The sequence below is a fragment of the Amphiprion ocellaris genome, chromosome 5 (genome assembly GCF_022539595.1).
Source record: "Amphiprion ocellaris isolate individual 3 ecotype Okinawa chromosome 5, ASM2253959v1, whole genome shotgun sequence".
NCBI classification, from domain to species: Eukaryota; Metazoa; Chordata; class Actinopteri; family Pomacentridae; genus Amphiprion; species Amphiprion ocellaris.
Genome location: NC_072770.1, coordinates 26,310,505 through 26,333,469, shown reverse-complemented (window position 1 = coordinate 26,333,469; position 22,965 = coordinate 26,310,505). Strand labels below are relative to the sequence as shown.

Here is a 22,965-nt window from a genome sequence, read left to right as displayed (position 1 = left end):
CCCTTTTTTTTGGCTTTGAGGCTGATCAGGTGAAGTGTGCATAATATGTTTGGAGGGAGGGAGGGAAGGAGATGCAAGTAATTGGGAAATCTCGTTGAATTACTACAGAGGAGCGTTCACCCTTGAGGAATTTCAGGTCGTCCTTGTGAGAGGCTACCCATCACACACGCACACCACAGCCCCCCACTCCTCCTGCATCCCTGTCTCCTCCCCCTTCGAGAAAAAAAAAAAACTCTCCCTCTTTCCCTCCCTCCTTCCTCCCTCCGCTTGCAGATCACCGTATTGGTCGCTGGGATGGAGCGACTGCGCTCCAGCGAGCTGTTTAGCGCATGATCGTGCGTTTGGCCGGTGCGTGTGTGGGATGCTGCTGTAGCTACAAGTCCTCGGCGTAAAAAAAGTGGACAGGTGAGGCGCACCGTGCTGAGTGAGGAATTAAAAAGAGAGAGAGAGAGAAAAAAAACGCCCAAACACTGTGATAGTACCTGGTGTGTGAGCGGACAGCTGCCACTGCCGCGCTCCGTATCTGCAGCCGTGGAGGGCTTTCCCCCCTCCCGCTGTAATATTTATGACAAAACGGAGGCGAATTATTCTGGTCACGTTTTTGGCTGACAGCCGGCTGTCCTGAAGAGCGCTGGAGTGAATCGGGGTCCAGAGCTTGGAGAAAGCGCAGCGCACCGACACCTGCAGTAGGATGTAAAGGGAATTCCCACAAGCCAAACTGGTAAGTTTAACACTTAGGGCACTTTTTCTCCCTCACGAGACTCGTTTCTGTTATTAATTTCAGGCAAATATCCAATTAAGATTTATAAATTGACAAAGACAGCATGTGCATTTAAATAGAGGCAACTGGAAATGGAAAAGGCTTTCAGATGGATACTGTCTTCTGCAAAATGGAACAAACGGCGGGTGTAAGACAATCCAAAGCTCTTCTGATTGCAGACAACAATAACAAATCAGCTCACTGTCAAGACCAGCACTTAACAGGGGCCTGAAAACAGCCTAAGGACTTGTCACCGACTCGTTTTAATCGGCTCATGTTTGCATTTTCGGATATGAAGTGGCTGATCAGTGGGACAGAAATCCTTCCTGACCGTTTTGGCTTTATTGTCCTGTGCACTGAGAGTCAGAAAATCTAAACATATTAGCTGGAGGGTTAAAAACAAACAAACATAGGGATTAGTTTTGATCCATATGGAGCCGATAGTAACTGTCTCCCATTTTCCAGGGACCCTGTGATTGTTGATGTGCTTCAGTCACATGCATGCGCCACGCTTGACATGAACGTGGCCCGTTTGATCATTGTAAGAGCAAATGTCTCAGCTCACAAACTCATGTTTTGACATTTAATGTTTTAATCAGATGCAATTATTCCGCAGTGCACATTATTAGCTGGTCTTGAACTGTCATAAACCCATGAGACCAGGCTTTCCAAGGATTGCTTGTCAGGGCTCCTCTGCATAGAAAGACTTACTGTCATCATATATACATACAGATATATAGTGAGATGGCATATTTGCATTTAGCCCGCCTACCTTGTGCTTTTATGTGCATTTTAAATCTGATATATGATTGGTGTCTGTGTGCACAGCAGTACTCGTTAAGCTCTTTATTTCTACCTTCAGTATCCTGCAGGACAAAACTGCCAAATTGCTCTAAAGCTTGCATTCTTATTTAGTTAGTATCCTGTAGTCTCATTACCTGTTTTAATGTGCAGCAGTGCTGGACTGTTCTGAACACTGCTCTCCTGTTGAAGAGATATGAAATGGGAGCATGTTGGCACAGCAGGTCTTCTGTGATTCCTGCCGATCAACTTTGCAGCAGCAAAGCAGCATTTTCTCTGACAGTTATGATTTAAATAGGTTTCATGTCAAACTGCTGCCTGTTTGCATGAGTTGATCTGCATCATTAGAATGAAGTAACAGTGATTTTCATGATCAACTACAAGTCAATTTCGTGGGAATTGCGTGATGTATGAAAATTTTCTTTCAAAGCATGATATTTTTGCCATGTGGCAATTCTTTTAATCATCAAAGACTTTTATATCTTTTGACACTTCTTTGATAATATCTTTCTGGTTTACTCACTTTGCTTTTCTTCATAATATGTATCAAACACTGCTGCCCTGCAACACTTATTAAATTCGCTTGTCTTATTGTATTGCATTCCACTTTCACATAGGTTATGAATTCTCAATTTCACTGTATTCACTTGTAACCCCCTGCTCTGTATATGCCACAATAATGTGCCAACTAATTAAATTTTACTCTCAACTCAACCTTAAATACTCATGCAGCATTATTTCTGAGCAAGTGTGGTTATGTAATAAGGGTATGATTTTGGTTTCACTGTCAGTGATGGTTAAAACTCAATTAAATGTGAATATGCAGCTTGAAGGGGGAATAAGGTAACACAAACACTGCACACATACTTTTGCGGGGATTTTAACTCGCTCTGTGGTTAATTAACCACTCTAAAAATATGTTATAACAAGCTCCACAAAAGTGCTGTCTCCTGATATTAAGTAGCACACTTTAGGATTTTTTAATGAGATGGAATACAAACATTCAGGAGATTAAAAACTGTGAGTTTGAACATACATGTCCTGTAATGTCTGCTGCCTGTGTGTTTGTCTTTCGTCACACGTGTGAGTGTTTGAAACCCTGCTGCAAATCCCAAAGGGACGGTTGTTTTAATGTTTCCCATTTCCCTTCACTCTCACGGTGGCAGTTTTTGTGTTTGCATATGGGTCATTGTGTGTTTGGTCTATTCATGTATTTATAGAGAAGCTTTGATGCTGCTGGTGGAAAAATATTCCACCGCACGTGTCACTCTGCAGTTAGATGCTGGGAAGCTGTCACATATTGTTTCGGCACAATGAGCAATGGAGTACTGTACTTCCAACACGCTGATTAAGACGTCTTATTTACCTTTTATGTGACAACACTGAAGTGGAGAGTCTTGTTGAGGGTATTGTAGGACAACACCAGTGTGAAAAGCAGAGACTATTTATTATTTTATTCATTGTCATAAAAACTTCCCAAAAAGGTTCTGTACGTGCCGGATCTATTCTGAACATAATTTACAGGTTTGAAGATATTCTTACTTGTGAAAATGACAGTGTTAGGTTTTCATTACAGATAAAAGACAGCACAACATCTCTCAGTTGCAGGCATTTTGAAGGAATGAGGATGTTGTAACGGTTCCAACATTGTATTTTTCAACGATAGTCTAAATTCTTCAACTGTTATGTTCATAAATCTTTTTGTTTTCCATTTACAAGTATGGCAGATGTTGAATGTGTGCCAAAATCTCTCTGCAGCCACTAACAGCCTCATTTATTGCTGTGAAAGCCTCCAGCAACAGGCTTTAATAGCAACTGTATTTAAGGACATCTTTAGTTAGGGGAATTGAACAATGTCTAAATTTGTATCTTTCCTAATTAGAACAATATTTTGACTAGATTGGCCATATCCTTTTTTAATTGGCCCAGTTGGCCCATCATTAAACATAAAATTGCATACATCCTTGTAGAAAATCATAGAGCATACAAAATAAAAAGCAGCCTCAGAACTAGTGGAACAGAGAAAAGTCAAAATGTAATAAACACCAGTGAAGGTTTCATCCATGGATGTATTGATTAGGAAGGCTTCGATTGCTCATCCTTTCTGGTAAGCAATGTTCACAGTGTTAGATTTAAAGCAGACAGAACCTAATTCCCAAAAATAAAACAGTGAATAACAATGTTCCTTGATGTGCATGAGTGCAGGGAAGAAGACAGGTGAAGCAGCATCTGAGCTCTCGATGTGGGAACAAAAGGAGGAGGATGATAGTTAAAGCACAACACAGGAAGACCAGAAAAGAGAGAGGAGATGGAACAATACATCAGAGCAGAGTGCAGAGATTATGGGGGGAAAATTCTATCAAGAGAGGAGACACTGAAGGAAGACCTGGTGTGGTTATTTATCTGTAGAAGAGCTGCTTTCTTGCTTGAGTCTTACATGACATATTTAGAGATGATTTTTATAATTACAAGTACATTTTCATGCTGCTCACACATTAGCTAAAAGCTGACAGATATACGGTGGATGTAGAAATGCTGTCTGATTTACATCCTAAGTATATAGCATGTGTCTATTTTGTCCCTCCTAGTGGTTTTCTTATGAAACCTCCACATGTGGCAAAATAAAATAAGTCCTTGATTTATTTATTTTTTTGGATTGTGCATATGCATGTATTTGCATATGTGTTGGTCTTTCCTCCCTTAGGTTACATCTCTGTGTGTCTAATGTGAGAGTATAGATGCAGCAGTAGTGCTCTCCCCTCTTGGCCAATGATGTCCTGTCTGCAGGAGATAAATGGCATTAATTGAGATCTAATTGCCTTCTAGAGTGAAATAGCTTAATCATTTTAACCTGGCGAGGACAGCTTCAGTCTTTTTCTTCTTTTCATCAGTTTCATTTACTCCACTGCCCTTTCTCTATTGCCATTTTTTTTTTAGTTTTCATATCTTTTTATCTGCTCTCCAATTCTCTTAAGCTCAATCATTTATGGACAGTGAATGTGAGTCTGTTTCAGAGAACTGGTGCATAGAGAGATTTCTCTCTTTCTGCAGGCACTAATCGGAACAAAGGTCTGATTAAATGTAAGCTGAAGGTGAGCACTACAAGAGTGCAAAATTATCCTGATTAGGGGGATTTTTTAAAATCAGCACTCTGCTAGGGGCCGCAACATTTTACTGGGTCACCTCGAAGTTTCTGACAAACATTGGCATTAAAGAGCAATGTTTTTTGAGTGGGCTCTCGTCTTGTGTGTCCAGAAGAGTCCATATACAACATGAGGGCAACGCCATACATGTTCCTGCAAAAGGTTTTACATCGTTCCACTAAACTACAATGCTTATCTGGCAAGAAACATAGCAATGTGCCAAAAAGTGCAAGAGAACAAATTGAGCATATTTGTTATGCCTGAAGGATACAAACAGTGTGATTTAGTATGAAACATTAAATTTATAAAGAAGCTTTTTTTTGTTGACAACACAATAAAATGGTTTAATCTTCCCACACGGTAAATAAAAAGAAATCAAAGTAGCACCATCCATTGCTGTCTATAGATTTAATCAAACAGACCGTCGCTGCATCTTTGATCGATATGTTAGATTCTAAATGAAGTGCTCAATTTGAACTGAGGAAACCTCTTAGAGGTGAAACATTTCCAAGAACCAAAAAAAAAGCCTAATTGCTTTCTACTGAACCACTTACCATGGCTTGCATGACTGGGAATCTACAAGACATTAATTGGGTATATGCAATTTGTGGGGATACTTTATTTTTCACATATACTTTTTTTTCATTTTTACAATCTGCTGCCTTTAGAGTCCTATATGGAAATTAGCTTTTATGTGGAAACATATGAAAAGGTCAAGGAGGCAGTCCACACTAATGCACTAGTCAAGATGTTGGATGCTTTACTAGTATAAAGCAGCTTGTGGTGCTCCAGCAATTTAGAACTGCTTTCTCAAAAAGTCGGGAGAGTCACAAGATGAAAGAGGAAAAAGCAAGTGGTAAATCTTGAAGAAATTTACCACAAGACAACTCAACAGCATCTTTAATAAGAGACAAAGTGACACATTCTGATTTTACAGAATTTATTAAAGCGCCGTCCTGCTTTCACAAATTGTGCAGTACGAGTGAATTCAATTTTCACGTGCAAAATAAGCAGAACACCCCTTATTTGTGGGAAAAAAATAGCAAAGAAAATCAAACAATTCCACTATCTTGGGTTAACATCGCCTTTTTTGAATGAGATCCTCTGAGTTTGTGTATGGATGTGGTCATTGTAGGAATATAGGTGTGTGCACACTAGCATGGGTCAAAGCTGCTTCTTGCAGAACAAGTGGAGAGCCATAGAGCTGTTTCCACACAACTGCTGATATGTTACCGAACCGCCATTAAAGTGGCCACAGACCTACCACTGTGACTTGACTATTTATTCCCAGCTCTCCAATAGAATACACTATATTGCCAAAAGTATTCGCTCACCTGCCTTGACTCGCATATGAACATAAGTGACATCCCATTCCTAATCCATAGGGTTCAATATGACGTCGGTCCACCCTTTGCAGCTATAACAGCTTCAACTCTTCTGGGAAGGCTGTCCACAAGGTTTAGGAGTGTGTTTATGGGAATTTTTGACCATTCTTCCAGAAGTGCATTTGTGAGGTCACACAGTGATGTTGGACCAGAAGGCCTGGCTCTCAGTCTCTGCTCTAATTCATCCCAAAGGTGTTCTATCAGGTTGAGGTCAGGACTCTGTGCAGGCCAGTCAAGTTCATCCACACCAGACTCTGTCATCCATGTCTTTATGGACCTTGCTTTGTGCACTGGTGCACAGTCATGTTGGAAGAGGAAGAGACCAGCTCCAAACTGTTCCCACAAAGTTGGGAGCATGGAATTGTCCAAAATGTCTTGGTATGCTGAAGCATTCAGAGTTCCTTTCACTGGAACTAAGGGGCCAAGCCCAGCTCCTGAAAAACAACCCCACACCATAATCCCCCCCTCCACCAAACTTTACACTTGGCACAATGCAGTCTGACAAGTATCGTTCTCCTGGCAACCACCAAACCCAGACTCATCCATCAGATTGTCGGATGGAGAAGCGTGATTCGTCACTCCAGAGAACACGTCTCCACTGCTGTAGAGTCCAGTGGCGGCTGCTTTACACCACTGCATCTGACGCTTTGCATTGCACTTGGTGATGTATGGCTTGGATGCAGCTGCTCAGCCATGGAAACCCATTCCATGAAGCTCTCTGCTGAAGCACTGTTCTTGAGCTAATCTGAAGGCCACATGAAGTTTGAAGGTCTGTAGTGATTGACTCTGCAGAAAGTTGGCGACCTCTTGGCACTATGTGCCTCAGCATCCACTGACCCCGCTCTGTCAGTTTATGTGGTCTACCACTTGGTGGCTGAGTTGCTGTCGTTCCCACACACTTCCACTTTCTTATAATACAACTGACAGTTGACTGTGGAATATTTAGGAGCCAGGAAATGTCACGACTGGATTTGTTGCACAGGTGGCATCCAATCACAGTTCCACGCTGGAATTCACTGAGCTCCTGAGAGCGACCCATTCTTTCACAAATGTTTGTAAAAGCAGTCTGCAGCCTAGGTGCTTGATTTTATACACCTGTGGCCATGGAAGTGATTGGAACACCTGATTCTGATTATTTGGATGGGTGAGCGAATACTTTTGGCAATATAGTGTATAAATCAACACAGGTGGATACAGCACACAGGCTGCTTCAGTTTGATGACTGCATTCGGACAATCCATTTACTACTGATGGCAAGTGCTATTGAAATGGAGGGGAGACAATGCTAATCACAGACAATCACTTCAGAGCACATAAGAAATAGAAGAGCAATTATGGATGTCATAGAAATATTGTGAACACTGATACCTCTCCATTCCATCCAGTTTTATTGTCTTACATCATTACTAATCATTGCTATTCTGTTCAATGGGGCAGTGAACAGCCCCCTGAAGCTCTGATATATGTTTAATTCTCCATGTGCTTTGACTCATTTTTACTTACATTTGCCTGCTTTTGTGCTTAATTTTGATTTCTTCTTGTTCTAAAGAGCTGTGATTGCACGGTAGCCTTGATAAGGGCTTATTGATGGGTGGTGCATGTAATAGCAAAATTATGGGCTTAGGACATCATAGCTGGAAAGAGGATATAGAGGAGTGCCTTTAATAAATGGTGGAGCCAAATGAAATCCATCGAACACACTGTCAGGTGGTAATGATGCCTCACACCCTGTGGACCTGAGCTGTCTAGGGACCAAGGACTTATTTCTATATAGAGCTGTACCTATAGATTACAGACTGTGATAATTAACCTGCCCAGTGTAGCTTCCTTATTGATGTTCTGGTAGCAACCTGTCAGAAATAAAGGAATACAGAGTGGCTGGGCATACAAGTTTGTATTTTACCTGCACAGTCTCTGATGTAGTTACAGCAATCTGAGAGAGGCTACTTGCGCTTGTTGCATTATGAAGTGCTAGTCTGATATTAAAAAAATCACAGAATAGTCTATCAAGACATTCTGGGGGGATTACACAAAGATATGGTACAGTGTAAAAGCAAAGAGCCAAGCGCTGGTCGTAAGATGGATGGCAAAGAGTGGAGGCAAGGCGGCGCAACTGGGACTATTCAAAAGAGAGATGGATAGTGGTAGTGAGCAGGGAACAAACATTCCCCTCCAGCGAGCACACGACTCAGCATCCATCTGCACACCCCTAAGCTTCCCTCCCATCCATCACTCCCTCACCAACCTACCTTCTGATTTCATCTTTCCTCCTGTTACCCCGTCCCTTTCCCCCCTAACTTGTCTCCAACAGAAGTGTGGCTGGGATTCAGCAAATTCTTGAGCACACAACATGCCATTCACCTCAGATAGCGATCCATCTTCTGCTGTATCTGCGGAGAGCATACGGGCAGGGAGTGTGTGCAAAGACGTGGACTGGCAGTGGGTGGCTGTGTGGGTGGGTGGCAGTTAGCAATACATTGCTGACTACATGGTGTACTTGTATGTCTTTGGCAAGCTCAGCAGGATTTATGATAACCTGTTTTAACATTTTACAGCGTCAACTACAGTGTTAGGCAGCACTGTTGTTAACACTTGTGCATAAATGTACAGTATTGAGTTTGTTGTTTGTGTGTGGTGGCGCCTTTTAAACTGCATTTCTTCCTGAAGTTCCTGATCAGACACACATTAGAAAGGTTGGGTTGCTGCTGCTCTCACCGAGCTGGATGTGTTGCTGGCCTGTCCAGGCCGGTTTGTTGGGAGCCTGCCAGGGATGCTGCTGCCCAGCTGGTGGCTGCTTGCTGTTAGCGCTGCTGGATGAATTGAGTGGGAAAATTAAGCCTTTCATCGATTGTCTCACTGCGGACATTAGGAATACCTAAGACAGCCATGAGTCAGCGTGCTGCATGCGCCATCATCCTGTTTGCTTTTTCTCTTTTCCTTCTTTATTTCATTCACTCTTCTTCCCGTATCTCTGGCTTATGATTCCCTTTCTTCCCTAAATGTCAACTTTTTTGTGACAGTCTCACAGAATCAAAGAGCAAAGCCTACTTTATCATCTCACCCTTTTGTACTGACATTTACACTTTTACAAGGAAACATCCATCAAGGAAGAAAAAGATAGCTTCTCAATAGATAGTAACAAAACAAACCATAATACAATGCAGCTACATTTCCATTTTGGTAGTCAGATACAGTGTCTTCTTAACACTGCTTGCTACCAGAGCATTGTTTTATCCAATCACACCTTTTTTTGTAAACGGACGCACATTTACTTTAGCTATTCTTGTCCTCATGTAAACAATGCTGACAATCTCCATCCATGTGGTGGACCCATGAGCAGAGACTCACAGAGGAGCTGGATAGATTCCAACAGCTGTAAATAACAAGAGCAAAAGAAATACTGGTTAAAATTAAGAGTTTGTTGCAACACAAACAGACTAACCAGATTTACGTAGAGTGGTTCATTGTAGTACTTCCGGAAGTCAGAAGACAGGATGCTCTAATAATAAAGAGCAAAGAACAACTTACTGTGTGGAAGAAAATCTCAGCTGCATATCTGTCATTCTGAAGTCCTTACACTTCCTTTTCAAGCTTTTGCACTTCTAATATTTACCTTACAGCCATACAGGGATAATCACACAAATCATCCAAGAAAAACAAATCACAAACTAGAAACAAACCAAACTTGTGAACACTATACAGAAATCACTGTATGGAGATTCAGCAAGTAGGTCTTCTATGAAAAGCTCAACTCCATCAGAGATATGCAGTTCGAACGTATATAGCTCTCTATACAGGTTGCAGGCAGTGTTTACACCTAAATAATAAGCACACTGTCACAACGTTCACATGTACCAACCACTATTGTGTCTAGATTTCCGAGCACTGAGGTGAAAATGGAAGCGTGCTCTCAGGCCTGGATCAGCACTTTCAAGAGCAGCGGGTAGAAACCCTGACATTCAGCAGCACGATGGACAGCAGTCGTGACACAAAGGGCCAGATTTAATCAACTGTTTCCACCTCATTTCAGATGTGCCTGGGAAATGTGTGTGTTGTTTGTTTATCAGAGAGGTGTACTGGCCTTGAAGGGCAGTTTCCCTGTCAAGTTAAGTATGCATCTGTCAGTTAATGTAGGATTAAAGAAATGACATTACAGTGTATTTGCAAGTTTGCGCATTTCATTCTCTTAATTTTTGTGTGGAAACTAAACTATGGTCTTTGAATGAAAAAGAGACCAATAGTAATATAAATATACAGACAAGAGACAAAGAGTTGTACCATTAACTTAAAACTTGAATTGGATCTTGACTTCCACTGAGTTACTTCTACAAAGTAGATTTTGTCAGCTCCCTGGTGGGTAGCAACAAGAACAGTGGATTGTAATTTTTATCCATCCATCCATCCATCCATCCATCCATCCATCCATTATCTATACACCGCTTAATCCTCATTAGCATCGTGGGGAGCTGGAGTCTATCCCATCTGACTTAGGGCGAAGGCAGGGGCCATCCTGGACAGGTCACCAATCTGTCACAGAGCTACATATAGAGACAAACAATCACACTTGCATTCACACTTATGTACAATTTAGAGTTACCAATTAACCTCAGCATGTTTTTAGACTTTGGGAGGAAGCTGGAGAACCCAGAGAAAACCCATGCATGCACAGGGAGAACATGCAAACTCCATGCAGAAAGATCCCGGGAAGGTTAACCACCAAGCCACTGTGCAGGCCTGTACTTTTCATATAATTATTTGTTTTTGAATCTTTTTTTTGTTAGTGTTCTTTTTCTTGGAAGCCAAGTGTGTGCTAGCACATCACTATTAGTTTCGGCATTGTTGAATGTCCTCTTCTTCTGATTCATCCTCTCAATCTAGTAATGTTCTGTGATATTTTATAAAGACATATAACAAATATGCCAAGAAATACTTCACACTATGTTGCTTTAGATGGCGCCTAGGACGAAAGCATGCCCACTGTTTGTCTTTGTGCTGGGAAGAAGTAATTAAGCCTCTGGCAGGAATCGTGTTGTCAAGAGTACAAATGAAATACATGGATGGATTGTGTGTAGGTGTGTGTGTGAGTGTGAATGCAAGATTTCAAGAGATTAGAAAAAAACGTTAAATAAGAAACTGAGAAACTGAACTTTTCATTCTGACAAGAGGATCTGCTTCAGTATTTACCCTCTGATGTTGTGAAAAGAGGTTTGACAACCTGTCATCTCCTACCCAACACCTATAATAACCCTGACAGCAGGGTCCAGGAAGCTGTGCAGCCTAGGACACTGTCAGTTTGTTGTTTTGGAGGAAATCATAGAATCTACACTAAATGATACACCAGATGTGATGAAAACATCTGCAAAGCCTAAGTAAAATCTTTAGGTGAGACTTTGATTTCCATACTGACCCAGTACGCCACTTAGCTTTCAGCACGACTGTGAATTATTCTGTTGAGAGAGGAACCATGGGATTACCGAAACAATTTAAAACTATGTGACTCAAATAGTCATTCTCTATGACGCTCACTCAAAAAAACTTAACAGTAGTCCTTATTTTAAAAAGTATGTTTTATATTTGTTTGTCTTCAGGTTTAACTACCAAAGCAGCGCAGGTAGAACACATTTTAAACTATCCATCCATCTATTTTCTATACATCGCTTAAACAACTTAAACAGCTTAAACAACAACACCCGAACAACAAGCATGGCACAGTAACACAATGCACTTGTCAGAGCAAAAAAATGACTGGTATTACTGCAGACTGCAGAGCAGGGACTTCTCTGCAGCTTGTCTCTCTGTTAAGCAGGACCACAAATTGCCTAAGACTGATCTGCAACCTCAAATGAACCTCAGTATTTACAGTTCCCACTGACAGATAGAAAGAGTGGTGATTATTAGACATCTAACCAAAGTTCACCACCCTCTCTACACATTTTAATTTTATTCTTCCCTCTGTCCATGTAAAAACTAGATTTTTGCATCTGTTGCTGCCCGCAGGTCAGAGTCACAGCTGTTGATATAACGGGCTTCTGACATTTTGTCTTGCTTGTAGCAACCACATGCTAACATAGACGTTTTCCACTCTATTCTCTTTGTCCCTTTGTAATTCTTACCAGTTCATTGCAGAGCATGAAGTATCCTTTATCATGGGACTGATTGTGGCTCATTGTTTCTTTGTCATAGAATAGTATAAATTACTGTTGTTGAAAGCTATTCTGGCTCCTCATTGCCTGCCTTGTACACAATCATTCTCATGTAATTACTGGCAAGAGAGTTAAGAGAAACAGATGATCGCCTGATGTTTGATGAGACCGATCAACTCAGGGACTACAATATACTGTGGCTAATTTTACTCTTGTCAAAAACTCTTTTGTCTCTGTTTTGCTGTCACAGTATCTGTGAATAGCAACATTTCGATCAGAGCTGACTGTTGCATTATACCATTCAATTTTTGTCAATCATGTTACACTTCTGGGCTGCACAGTAGCTTGGTGGTTAGCACTGTCGCCTTGCACCTAGAAGATCCCCGGTTCACGTGCTGGCCTGGACCTGGGATCTTTTGACTATGTTCTCTCTGTGCATGCGTGGGTTTTCACCAGGTTCTCAAGTTTCCTTTCACAGTCCAAAAACATGCTGAGGTTAATTGATAATTCAAAATTATCCATAGGTGTGAATGTGAGTGTGATTGTTTGTCTGTCTGTGTAGCCCTGTGATAGACTGGTGATCTGTCCAGGGTGTCCCCCTGCCTTCGCCCAAAGTCATCTGGGATGGACTCCAGCCCCCAGCAACCCTAATGAGGTTTAAGCCATGTATAGATAATGGATGGGTGCTTCCTTTCATTTATTTGGTGCTTCTTAAATGATATCAAACACACAGATCTTTCTCTGACCTTAATTTACCATAGTGCTGCAATCAACCCTCACATGAGCTGAAAGACACTGCTTGGTTGATGCAGTATTGACATGTATGTTTTTTCTGTGATTGGTGTAAGTCTATGTTGTCAGTATGTTGTGAACAATACTGAACAAAGACAAACACAATTGATATTGATGACATTATAAGGTCAGAGCCGGGGGAAACACTATCATTGCCAAAAGATGCATTTTAAACCAGTTCTTATGCTCACTATGTATGATTCAGTGAATTGGGTAAAAGTAATAATTAGGTCATGAAATTAGGTAAAACTACAGAACAAAAACAATTCTTCAACTGTAGCTGGCGTTTAAAGAGAGGAATTGAACTCTCAACTATTTTATTCAGCACTCAAAATGAGACCGCAGGTACCCGTGAGAGGATGTGATTGGGAGTGTGTTTATGTGCTCCCTTGCCTCAGGCTTGTTAAATTGGCAGATCGATGATGCTTTAAATCAGTGTTCCAGCACCACCGCAAACCCCATGAAACCCATTAGTGAATTAAGGTAGACCACTGTTCCACACTGAGTCCTGCTCTGCCTGCAGGTCCTTTCCACATGACAAATGGGAGGAAAAACTGTGAAATAAAACAAAGGGAAAGGGCAAACGAGGGTGAGAACAAAAGCTGTGGCAGAGGAATGGCTGATAGCAAAAGCTGGGGTCAATGCTGCTGGTAAAGACACACTTGTAGCTCTTCTTCATTTAGACAATCAGGGAATAGTTCTGTTTCTTACTGCATATCAAGTAGGCGTCTTCCCTTGAACCGACCAACACTTTGTATGATTCTTTCCCATGCACAGGAGAGCATCCAGCCAGCCATGAATAACATGCTCTACATGCAAAGTAGTCTGTCTCAGCCAGTAAACTGAAAAGGGGACAGAGTAGGAAGGGATGTGAAGGATGTAGGAGAGAGGAGGAGAGAGGAGGAGAAAGAGGGGGTGTGGAGCGAGGATGCCAGGGGAGCTGGTCTTTCTCTGATAGCATTGTTTATGTGGCACTGTCTGTGGATCATTGATCCATTCGTCTTCATTACGTCCCCCTGTGAGAACTATTAACTGCTGCCACCCTCAGTTGGGTGCCTGCTATGTTGACATGCACTGCACGGTCTCTCTCTCAGTCTACCAATGTCCCTGCCACCTCTTCTCTTGGAGGTAGAAGCTGACAATTTTGTACAGCTTGTTGAAAAAACAAGACAGTAGATTTAACACTGACATTTCATGGATCTGCACAGGCTTGAGTTATCTACACTGCGTTGGTGGTCAATGATTGAGGAACAGCTACAGACAACATGCAGTATGTATGACACCTTATACCACAGGTGTACTGGTTGACTCATGTTTATTTGCACATGCCTCATCCTGCAAGCTGTTTCTGACCTATATAATGTATGTTACGCAAGAATGAATCAAACAACCACCCACTCGTGCTCATGAGAGAAGGCTACATATGTGTAACAGAATTCAGCATAATATAGGAACTGTAAGCACAGCACAGGAATAAATCCTCATGTGTTTGCTAAAATCTGGACAGTTCAGGGAACCTTTGCTGTGTAAGCACTCGTACCTGCAAATGTCCCAAAAGAGACATCCTGCTCCAAATGCTGTCTGAACTGCTACCACTGACTGTATGAAGTATGCTGATGTCTAACCACTGAGCCCAGTGAGGCATCATGGGTCATCAGCAGCAGCTTGAACAGCAGTTGCTGATGACCTGATGACCTGCTTCCAATCGACAGCCATGATCAATTTCACCTCCCTTTGTCAACTCATTGCTTCTCTTCACTTGTGAAATCTGACAAGTTTGATTTGTACTTGTTGCGCAGCATTACTTTTGAGTAAATATGAGGCAAGCTGGCTTTTAAACTGCTTGACCATTCTCTGTCCCCTGTCTGTCTTTCTCTTATATTTATCCTTCCTATGTCTCTTTTTATTTTCATAGATACAACCATACATCTGGCCACCATCTTCATCGCTGTCTCATTGGAGCCAGAGGAAAGGAGGCATAGAACATGGTCTGGTGTGGGGGCTACTGTTGCTATGTGTGAAGGACTGCTGTGGCATCAATGGAGACCGAAGGCTATCGAGACCTCCTGGAGACCAGTGACGGTCAGGGGGTAGGCCTGCTGGATGGAGGGGGAGAGGTGGGTGTGGAGGAGGGCTGGAGCACACCCTACCCTCTGGGCTTCCAGGTGTCTTTGACCACTGTGCTCATGCTGGAGCTTGTGTTGGGCTTCAGCAGCAACCTGACCGTACTTGTGCTCTACTGTGCTCAGTCCAACCTGGTGGATTCAGTCAGCAACCTGGTAACAGTCAACCTTCATGTGCTCGACATACTGGTCTGTGTGCTGTGTCTGCCACTGACTGTGGCTGTGATCCTGCTACCATCTAATGAAAGTGGAGTGGGCAGCCTGGCGACACTCTGCTGCTTTCATGAGGCCTGTGTCACATTCACCAGTGTGGCCACAGCAGTAAATGTGTTAGTAATCAGTTTGGACCGATACGACATCTCAGTGCGTCCAGCCAGTCGCTTGCTGACCCCCAGGCGTGCTGCGCTGCTCCTGGCAGCGGTGTGGGCTGTATCTCTGGCTGTTTTCTTCCTGCCCTTCCTCGAGGGGGACTTCTTCTCTTCAAGTGCTGAGGACAGTGAGGATGAGGAGCCGCAAAGACGGAACAATGACTCTGACCACACCACTGGAGTGACCCCCATTTTTTCATCCTTCTCACCGTCTTTATTACCCTCCACTCATCCCTCCTCCCCTTCACACCACCTGCCTCCAGTATGGCAAAACAGGACACTGCTGTGTGTTGGAGGGCAGGGGTATTACACAGGCCTGGCTATGTATTACCACTTGTTACTCCAAGTGCCCTGCTTCTTCATCGCTGTGGCAGTTATGTTGTTCACCTACTCCAGGATCCTACAAGCCCTCAACATCCGAATTGGCTCTCACATGATGAGGAGTACACGTGCAAAAGACACCACCTGCAGGATACGTTGCTTGAGGCAGAGGAAGAAGGACCTGAGCCTGCCCACAGAGGTAGTGTCCTCCAACCAGAACCAGAACCTCAACCATCCCCCACTCATCCCTTCTCCCACCCCTACACCAACATCACCCCCACCACTCTCCTCAATGCCCCAAGGGATGTCTGACAGTGGAGCAACAGTAACTACTGTCAGTACTGCTGCCACCACCCCCATTGCAACCACACCAGCCACCCCTGCTTCTCCAACCCCACCTTCAGTTTCAGCTCAGACCCACGCCAACACACCTCTGCCTGCCTCCTCCATGGGTGTACAGGCCTCGGTTTCTGCTATCATTGCTTTGAGGCGGGCTGTGCGAAGGCACAGGGACCGTCGGGAACGTCAGCGCCGTGTCTTAAAAATGTCCCTAATCATCATTTCCACCTTCCTGGGCTGCTGGGCCCCTCTGTCTGCAGTCAACGTTCTGATTCTGTGTATGGGTCCCAGTGACAGCTTGGTCCGGCTCCGTCTGTGCTTCTTAGCGATGGCATATGGAACCACTATCTTTCATCCTCTGCTCTACGCTTTCACCAGACAGAAACTGCGCCGTGCCCTCAAAACACGTGTTAAGAAAAGGGTTGTGTCGCTTCTGCAGGTAGACCCATCCCCCAGTGGGGGGACAGTTATTCATAACTCTTGGGTGGAGGGAGGAGGTCAGAGAAAGAGTCGCAAGCCAAGGATAGAGGCCAGTGATGGCACTGATCGATGCCTCACAGAGGCAGTAAGGGAATGAGGCTGGTCTTCAGAGTATGCTTGCATGTCTGAGTGTGTGTGTGAAGAATTGTATGTATCTTACCAAGATGATGGAGATGGATTGGGTATATTTGTGCACAAGTGTGAGGAAAAATGAGAACCAGTTAGTTTACAAAGGTCAGGACAAATCCCATGGCCTCTGGTTCCATACAGACGTGGAGACAGGTGAGCCTTGAGCTCTAATTAGAGCTTGCTTTCCACTCTCCTTACACAGGCTGTTATTAGACCACTTCCTGACTGACAAGGTGGCCAGTGTGTCTCCTGGCAACACTAGCCACGCATTATGACAACACCATAGCCATGACTACTGAAAATACTAGCGTACTCCCCACATGTAGGGTAAGGGATAAATACCTGCAAATCCATACAGTACTATATTGCTCCTGCGTGCACTTTCAATTTGCATGTGCATGTAAATATGCACAGATACACACATACACACACACACACACACACACACACACACACACACACATACACTTAATGCACACTGATTTATATTTAGTCATTATCTGTGAAAGCACACCAATATCTACCTGCACAGATATTCTCAGTGAGAAAAATATTAATGGAAGTCTATATTTGTCTTTGTTTCCTTTTTTTTCATGCCTTAATTGAGTTATTAGTATATTCTCATGGTGCTGAATGTCCTGCTGTATGTTTACAACAATGTATCAACGTAGAGTGTTTGCACATACTTTATATGGTATATGGCAAATTAATGGTGGATAAATGCAAACATTCAGATTCAAAGTTTACAGGCTCATATGAAATTACCAGAAAACTGCAAAAAAAAAAAAAAGATTTAATTTCCAACAAGCACCATATTGTAGAAGAATGTGTGCAAGTTAAAGCTAAAAGGCATGACTTTTAAAAAAACAAAATCAACTTTATTGGTCATGATGATGGAGGACATTTGTGTGATTGTGTTTGTATGTTTGCACGTGTGCATGTACGCATGTGTGGCTGCGTGTGTGTGTTTGTCTGTGTGTATGCAACAAATGTGTGGTTGTGTAAATGAACAAATGTGTGTGTGTATCCATGATTATGTGCAATAAATCATGAGCAAAGCTATGACCCTTAGGATGTGAACAAAGAGAATGTGAACACAGAATTGTTGGGGAGGACCTAATCTTCTGATTAACAACAGGAGGCTGCTGGACATAACAAGAAAGCAAATCATATGGAGCAGTTGTAACTATGTGTATATGACAGGCCACTGTAATACCACTGAAATTGTATCACTTCAGTTTTAAAGTGGGAATTAAAGGGCAATATTTTGTGAAAACTTCATTATCAACGTCTCTGAAGTCACTGCAGGTTAACTAGCATCTTAAATTAGAAATCCCAACATGGAAAAACAACTACTGACATGGGACATCTCTTTGTGTCAGTTGTTTGTTTCACTGGATGGCAGAAGTACTGCTTTTGGACAGCATGCTGAATGACTACAGAGACAGACAGCCTCTGGACTGAGTCCTGGACATGTTACACTATATCTTGTGTCTCTCTTTCTCCTCAGGGCTTCATGTCTCATTTCCAAACTTGCTGGACAAAAAACAATAAACCAGCCCTCAATCAGCTGTTGTATTATGGGTGTTACAGTACGTAAAGATTTATGTCACTAAGTAGATAGAGAACACTTTTAACTTTATATGGACTCCAGACTTGGACGGCTCCTTGGGCTTTGGGCTGTCTCCTCTTTCATCTTCACTCCTTTTACACTATTTGTGAGCCAGACAGAAGACAATAATTCTTGTGTATTCATGTACATTTTTCAGGGATGTAAATACTAATGTGTGTGATTTGGGTTTTAGTCAAAAAGCCTCTTTTTTCTTTGGCCACAATCATCTGCCGGACAGAAAATCAGCCATTGTGATAAACTCTTAGCGAGTTGGAAAGTTCCTGTAAAGAGAAGATACATGTAAGTGAACTTGTGTTAATACTGTATGTGTGTACACTGTACTGTACATTTATGAACATGTGTATAGAGAAATATTAGTATTGTATAAGATTTATAATATGTGTTATTGTATAGAACAGAACAGAATCTGTATTAAAACGGTGATATAAGAATTGATTTATCTCAGTTCACTGTGTCAGTTAATGTGTTGGCTGCTGTTGATTTTCAAATACTAAACTTTTTTTAAATCAGAAAATTTAACTACATCGAAAAGGCTATTATATGGTGTTATTCCATGCATGTTTGCGTAGATGTATTTTAACTGCTATATTTTAAATAATGAAAGTGTGTATGTATGTCCTCTGTTTCTGTTTCAGGCAATAGAAAGTAAAGTGGAAACTCAAGCAATACAGAAGAAATTGCATAGATTTAGAAGAAGTGGTACATGTGTCCTAACCGAACAATCTGGAACTCTTTTACAAGATGGAGCAATTGCTGACTTAAAGAGACAGTTCGATATCTTGGAAATGATGTTGTGTGAGGTTCTCTAATCAATAGTCAGTGTTTTACCTACAGTAGATCCCCCAGTTTGAAGAAACAGACAGAAGAAGTGGCACAGAAGCTAAGCAATGAACTGCTGTAGACGAAGTCAGCAACAAAACATATTTTGTAGCTGTCTGCTGCTAGTAGTAGACAGACTATGGGAAAGTACCTCATATAACCCCACTTCAAAGAAACCGAACAATCCCTGAAATAATCATCAAATATCATTCACCAGACTCATTACAGAGACTGAAAGGTCAGTCCATTTTTTGCATGTAGTCAAGCCTTTGAAATCATTAGACAATTTAACAATTGACATGGATATGATATGTAAATGGAAGCATGAAAGATCACATTTATGTCACTCTCATTATGAGTAAGAGCCTTTTTAAAAAGACAGCTGAAAAGTGTGGTTGGGCTCCATCATAATTGCAGCTCTTTATGTGCAGTTTCACCACAGAGCTGCTTGGATTCAGCAGGCTCAAGACAACTTGGGAATTCCTCCCTTATCCTCTGGACATTACTGTCCAAATCTGTCTCTCTCTTTTTCAGCTGTCCCTCCCTTTCTACTTCTCCTGTTTCCACTCCCTGTTTCTCTGATCCCTAAATTTAGAAATTCCGTCCCAGATACTTGCAGTATTTAGTGCTGACTGCAGAGAACCCTCGCTGCCTCACTGTGATGTGACAACTGTGCTAATCACCAGTACTAATGAAGATGAAACATATTAGTAAGGTAAGCATCTGCCGAGGCAGCTCAATCTCTGAGTGTTGATGCTTTATTTTTTATTTTACCAGAACAAATCTGTCTGCACATGTGGTGTGTGTCTGCATGTTTGTTGCCTTACTGATTTGTGCAGTGAATCAAAACTGTGGATTCCTCCATCCTGCTTGATAATCTCATCAGTCCCCTCCTCTTTCACACTTTCATTTTCTCCCTTGGTTCTCCTTCTCTTTATTCCGCCGGTCTGCATCTCTCTCATCTTTTATCCACACTCAGGCCTTCCACAACAAAAGCAAGGAACAGCTGCAGTGTCTGTGAAGGAAGGAAAGTCACCTTGGGGGATGACAGAAGAACAAAAACGTGAGAGAGAGATGTAGCGAGAGAGAGAATGACAGGCAGTATGGAGGGGAGATTAGGGGGAAAACAGAGAAGGGAGGCACAGAAACTGGCATTGGGACATCATATGACTAATAAAGGGACAGCACTGCATCACTGCAGAGCTTTATTAGAAAAAACAGTAAGACAAACACTAAGTGCAGAATGATAAGATTACCAGGTTTTACTGTTGTCTTCCAGTAGAAAGAAGTCCAACCATATTGTGCCTGCCTATAATTTTATGACAGTGTCTTCACATTTGGATTTCATCCAAAAACATACAACTCTTACTTACTTGTTGTCAGAATAGCCAATAACAAAGCATGATTTATGACAAAACATTCAGCCAGTGGCAACTATGACAAATGTGGCCACTGCCTGAACTCAGTAATGTATGTGAGTAAAGCCACGAAAAAAACTGACACTGCTCTGGTGGGTGTATCTGCTCCGGGCTTTATACTGAGATTTTCATATGTGACTGGTAGTGAATGTTATGTGATGCTTAGAACATTTACAGAGCACTTATGTATGGTCAAGTGTAGGCGTCACAAGTGGCTGGAACTGAAAGCCGATTGTTCATAGACTTACAAAACACAAGTAACAGAAAAGTAATGCACTGTACTGTATGCAGTTATGTGCAGTACCGCATGCCACACTGCACTTTGAGGTCGTAAAACTCACCAGGATGCATATACATTAACATATGACACAGACAAGAAAGTGATGCAGCAGGAAATGTGTTAATATTATCTACTTTATGGAAAACAATGATTATTAGGCTGTAGAAAAATGCGTTGACTTCACATTAATTAAACGTTATTCCAGCTGAACAAATTATTTAAAGTTCAATTCTTTTCAAAGTACTAAACATTGATAAAAGTAGAGGCTTGGATCGATATTCTGTCTCGATTATGCTGAGGTGACCAGCAGAATGAGCAGTTAAAGTTCATTATGACGTTGAATTTTCCATATAAAACAGGTCCGGTGGGATTTCATTATAAACCCATTGTTATTTTCAGGACAGAGCTCCGCAGTGAGTGAACACATCGACCAGAGGTTTATGATCGCCAATGGCGCCATCTTGTGTTGGAACAGCATTAGTTTAAAACGGCTAAACTGTAGCATTAGCTTATCATTCTCCAATGTTTTAATTATTTATTTATTCATTCGTTTATTTTTACTTCGTCAGCTCTACTGTACTAATAGTAACAGCAATGTCAGCTTTTCTTTCTGTGTCCTGTTGCTGGTTAATAAACGTCAGGCGGCCTCCTCGACCTGTTGAAGATGACGTGTGGCGTTAGCAGAGTTGTAGGGTAGCTAGCAAGGTACGGTTAGCTACATCGATATTGACCGTTAGGAGGAAACGTCAATACTGCAAATACCATCATGTTCAGTTATGAAAAAGTAGTAGTTATATCTATGTTTTGATGCTTCAAGTAGTACAGACGTGCCGAAATAGCTCAGTTGGGAGAGCGTTAGACTGAAGATCTAAAGGTCCCTGGTTCGATCCCGGGTTTCGGCAGCGAAGGGGATTCCTTTTGCCCACCTCAGGACACGTTAAGCGGAGAGCATGTTAGGACACAACTACCCTTAAAACTTACACACCGACGCCGAACGCACAATCATGTTACAGCAAACTCTTTTGCAATAAAGTTTTTTTTTTTTTTTTTTTTTTTAATTTATTAACTAAACAAACTCTAATGCAGCAGCTGGCACATGCTCAAAAACACGTGTTTTCCTCGAAGCACTGCCTAGCTTAAAGTATGTGTTAGCAGTGAAATGTTAAGCTAACAAAAAGATAAATGCTAAGAAGAAATGTCACGGTCAGTGTAGTTCTACTATTGTAACGCGTACCAGAAATGGTTAAATACACCATAGTCACTCGTGCAATAAACACTGCTTTAAAAACGTAAAAATGTCATATTTTATTGTGTGAAAGTGACTCATATCTGTTGCTATTTTTTAAGCTTCTGTTGTTATGGTGTAAACTTGGCAACTGAAATTTTTTTTACCACATTTAATTGTAATTATAGTTAGTACAGAGCAGTTTATTGCACTCACAAATAATAAACAGTGGAATAAAAAGTGAAAAACGTGCTTACTCAAAAGTACATTCAGGCTTTCCTCTTGTGTCAGATATATGAGTTTATGCTGTCTCCCATGGTCTGTAAACAGCTGTGAACCTGATAACAAAACTAATTCATACCAAGCATGCATGCAGATCATTACAAGGTTTACAACCAAAAGGAAAGCAGTTCCAGGGAATTTTCACCAGGGGGCGATCTTGTACATGAAATCACTCAGCAACGGACTTTGTGAAAGATTCATAACAAACCTAGTTCATCTCAGGGCAGTTAACTGGGCAAATTTATCAAGTTCACACAGATAATCCGTTGTAGAATAGAGATGTTTACAGTGAAAGATGATATTTTTCATAAAGGTGGCATACTTGACTTTATAATATACTGTATAACAAGGAGAATACCTTCTGAATCAGACAATTTGATTGTGTTCATATATTTGAATATATATATATATATATATATATATATATATATATATATATATATATATATATATACTATATATATATATATATATATATATATATATAATATATATATTCCACAGAACATCTTGGTTTTAACACA

The 22,965-nt window shown here is 41.6% G+C and overlaps 1 protein-coding gene and 1 non-coding gene across 2 annotated transcripts; both read left to right on the top strand.

Moving 5' to 3' along the window:
• The first annotated feature begins 283 nt into the window (after positions 1–283).
• On the top strand, positions 284–18,852 carry LOC111587205 (G-protein coupled receptor 22). Its single transcript, XM_023297069.3, has 2 exons — positions 284–721; positions 14,940–18,852. Exon 2 carries the CDS (start codon positions 15,064–15,066, stop codon positions 16,750–16,752), a length of 1,689 nt encoding a protein of 562 aa, XP_023152837.1. The 5' UTR covers positions 284–721; positions 14,940–15,063; the 3' UTR covers positions 16,753–18,852.
• Positions 18,853–21,763: 2,911 nt separating this feature from the next.
• trnaf-gaa (transfer RNA phenylalanine (anticodon GAA)) lies at positions 21,764–21,836 on the top strand. Its single transcript has one exon. It is a non-coding gene; the product is annotated as a tRNA-Phe (tRNA).
• Positions 21,837–22,965: the final 1,129 nt, after the last annotated feature.

What these genes read in the sequence shown, in the direction of transcription:
- LOC111587205 (XM_023297069.3), top strand. Translation starts at nt 15,064, where the DNA reads ATGGAGACCGAAGGCTATCGAGACCTCCTGGAGACCAGTGACGGTCAG.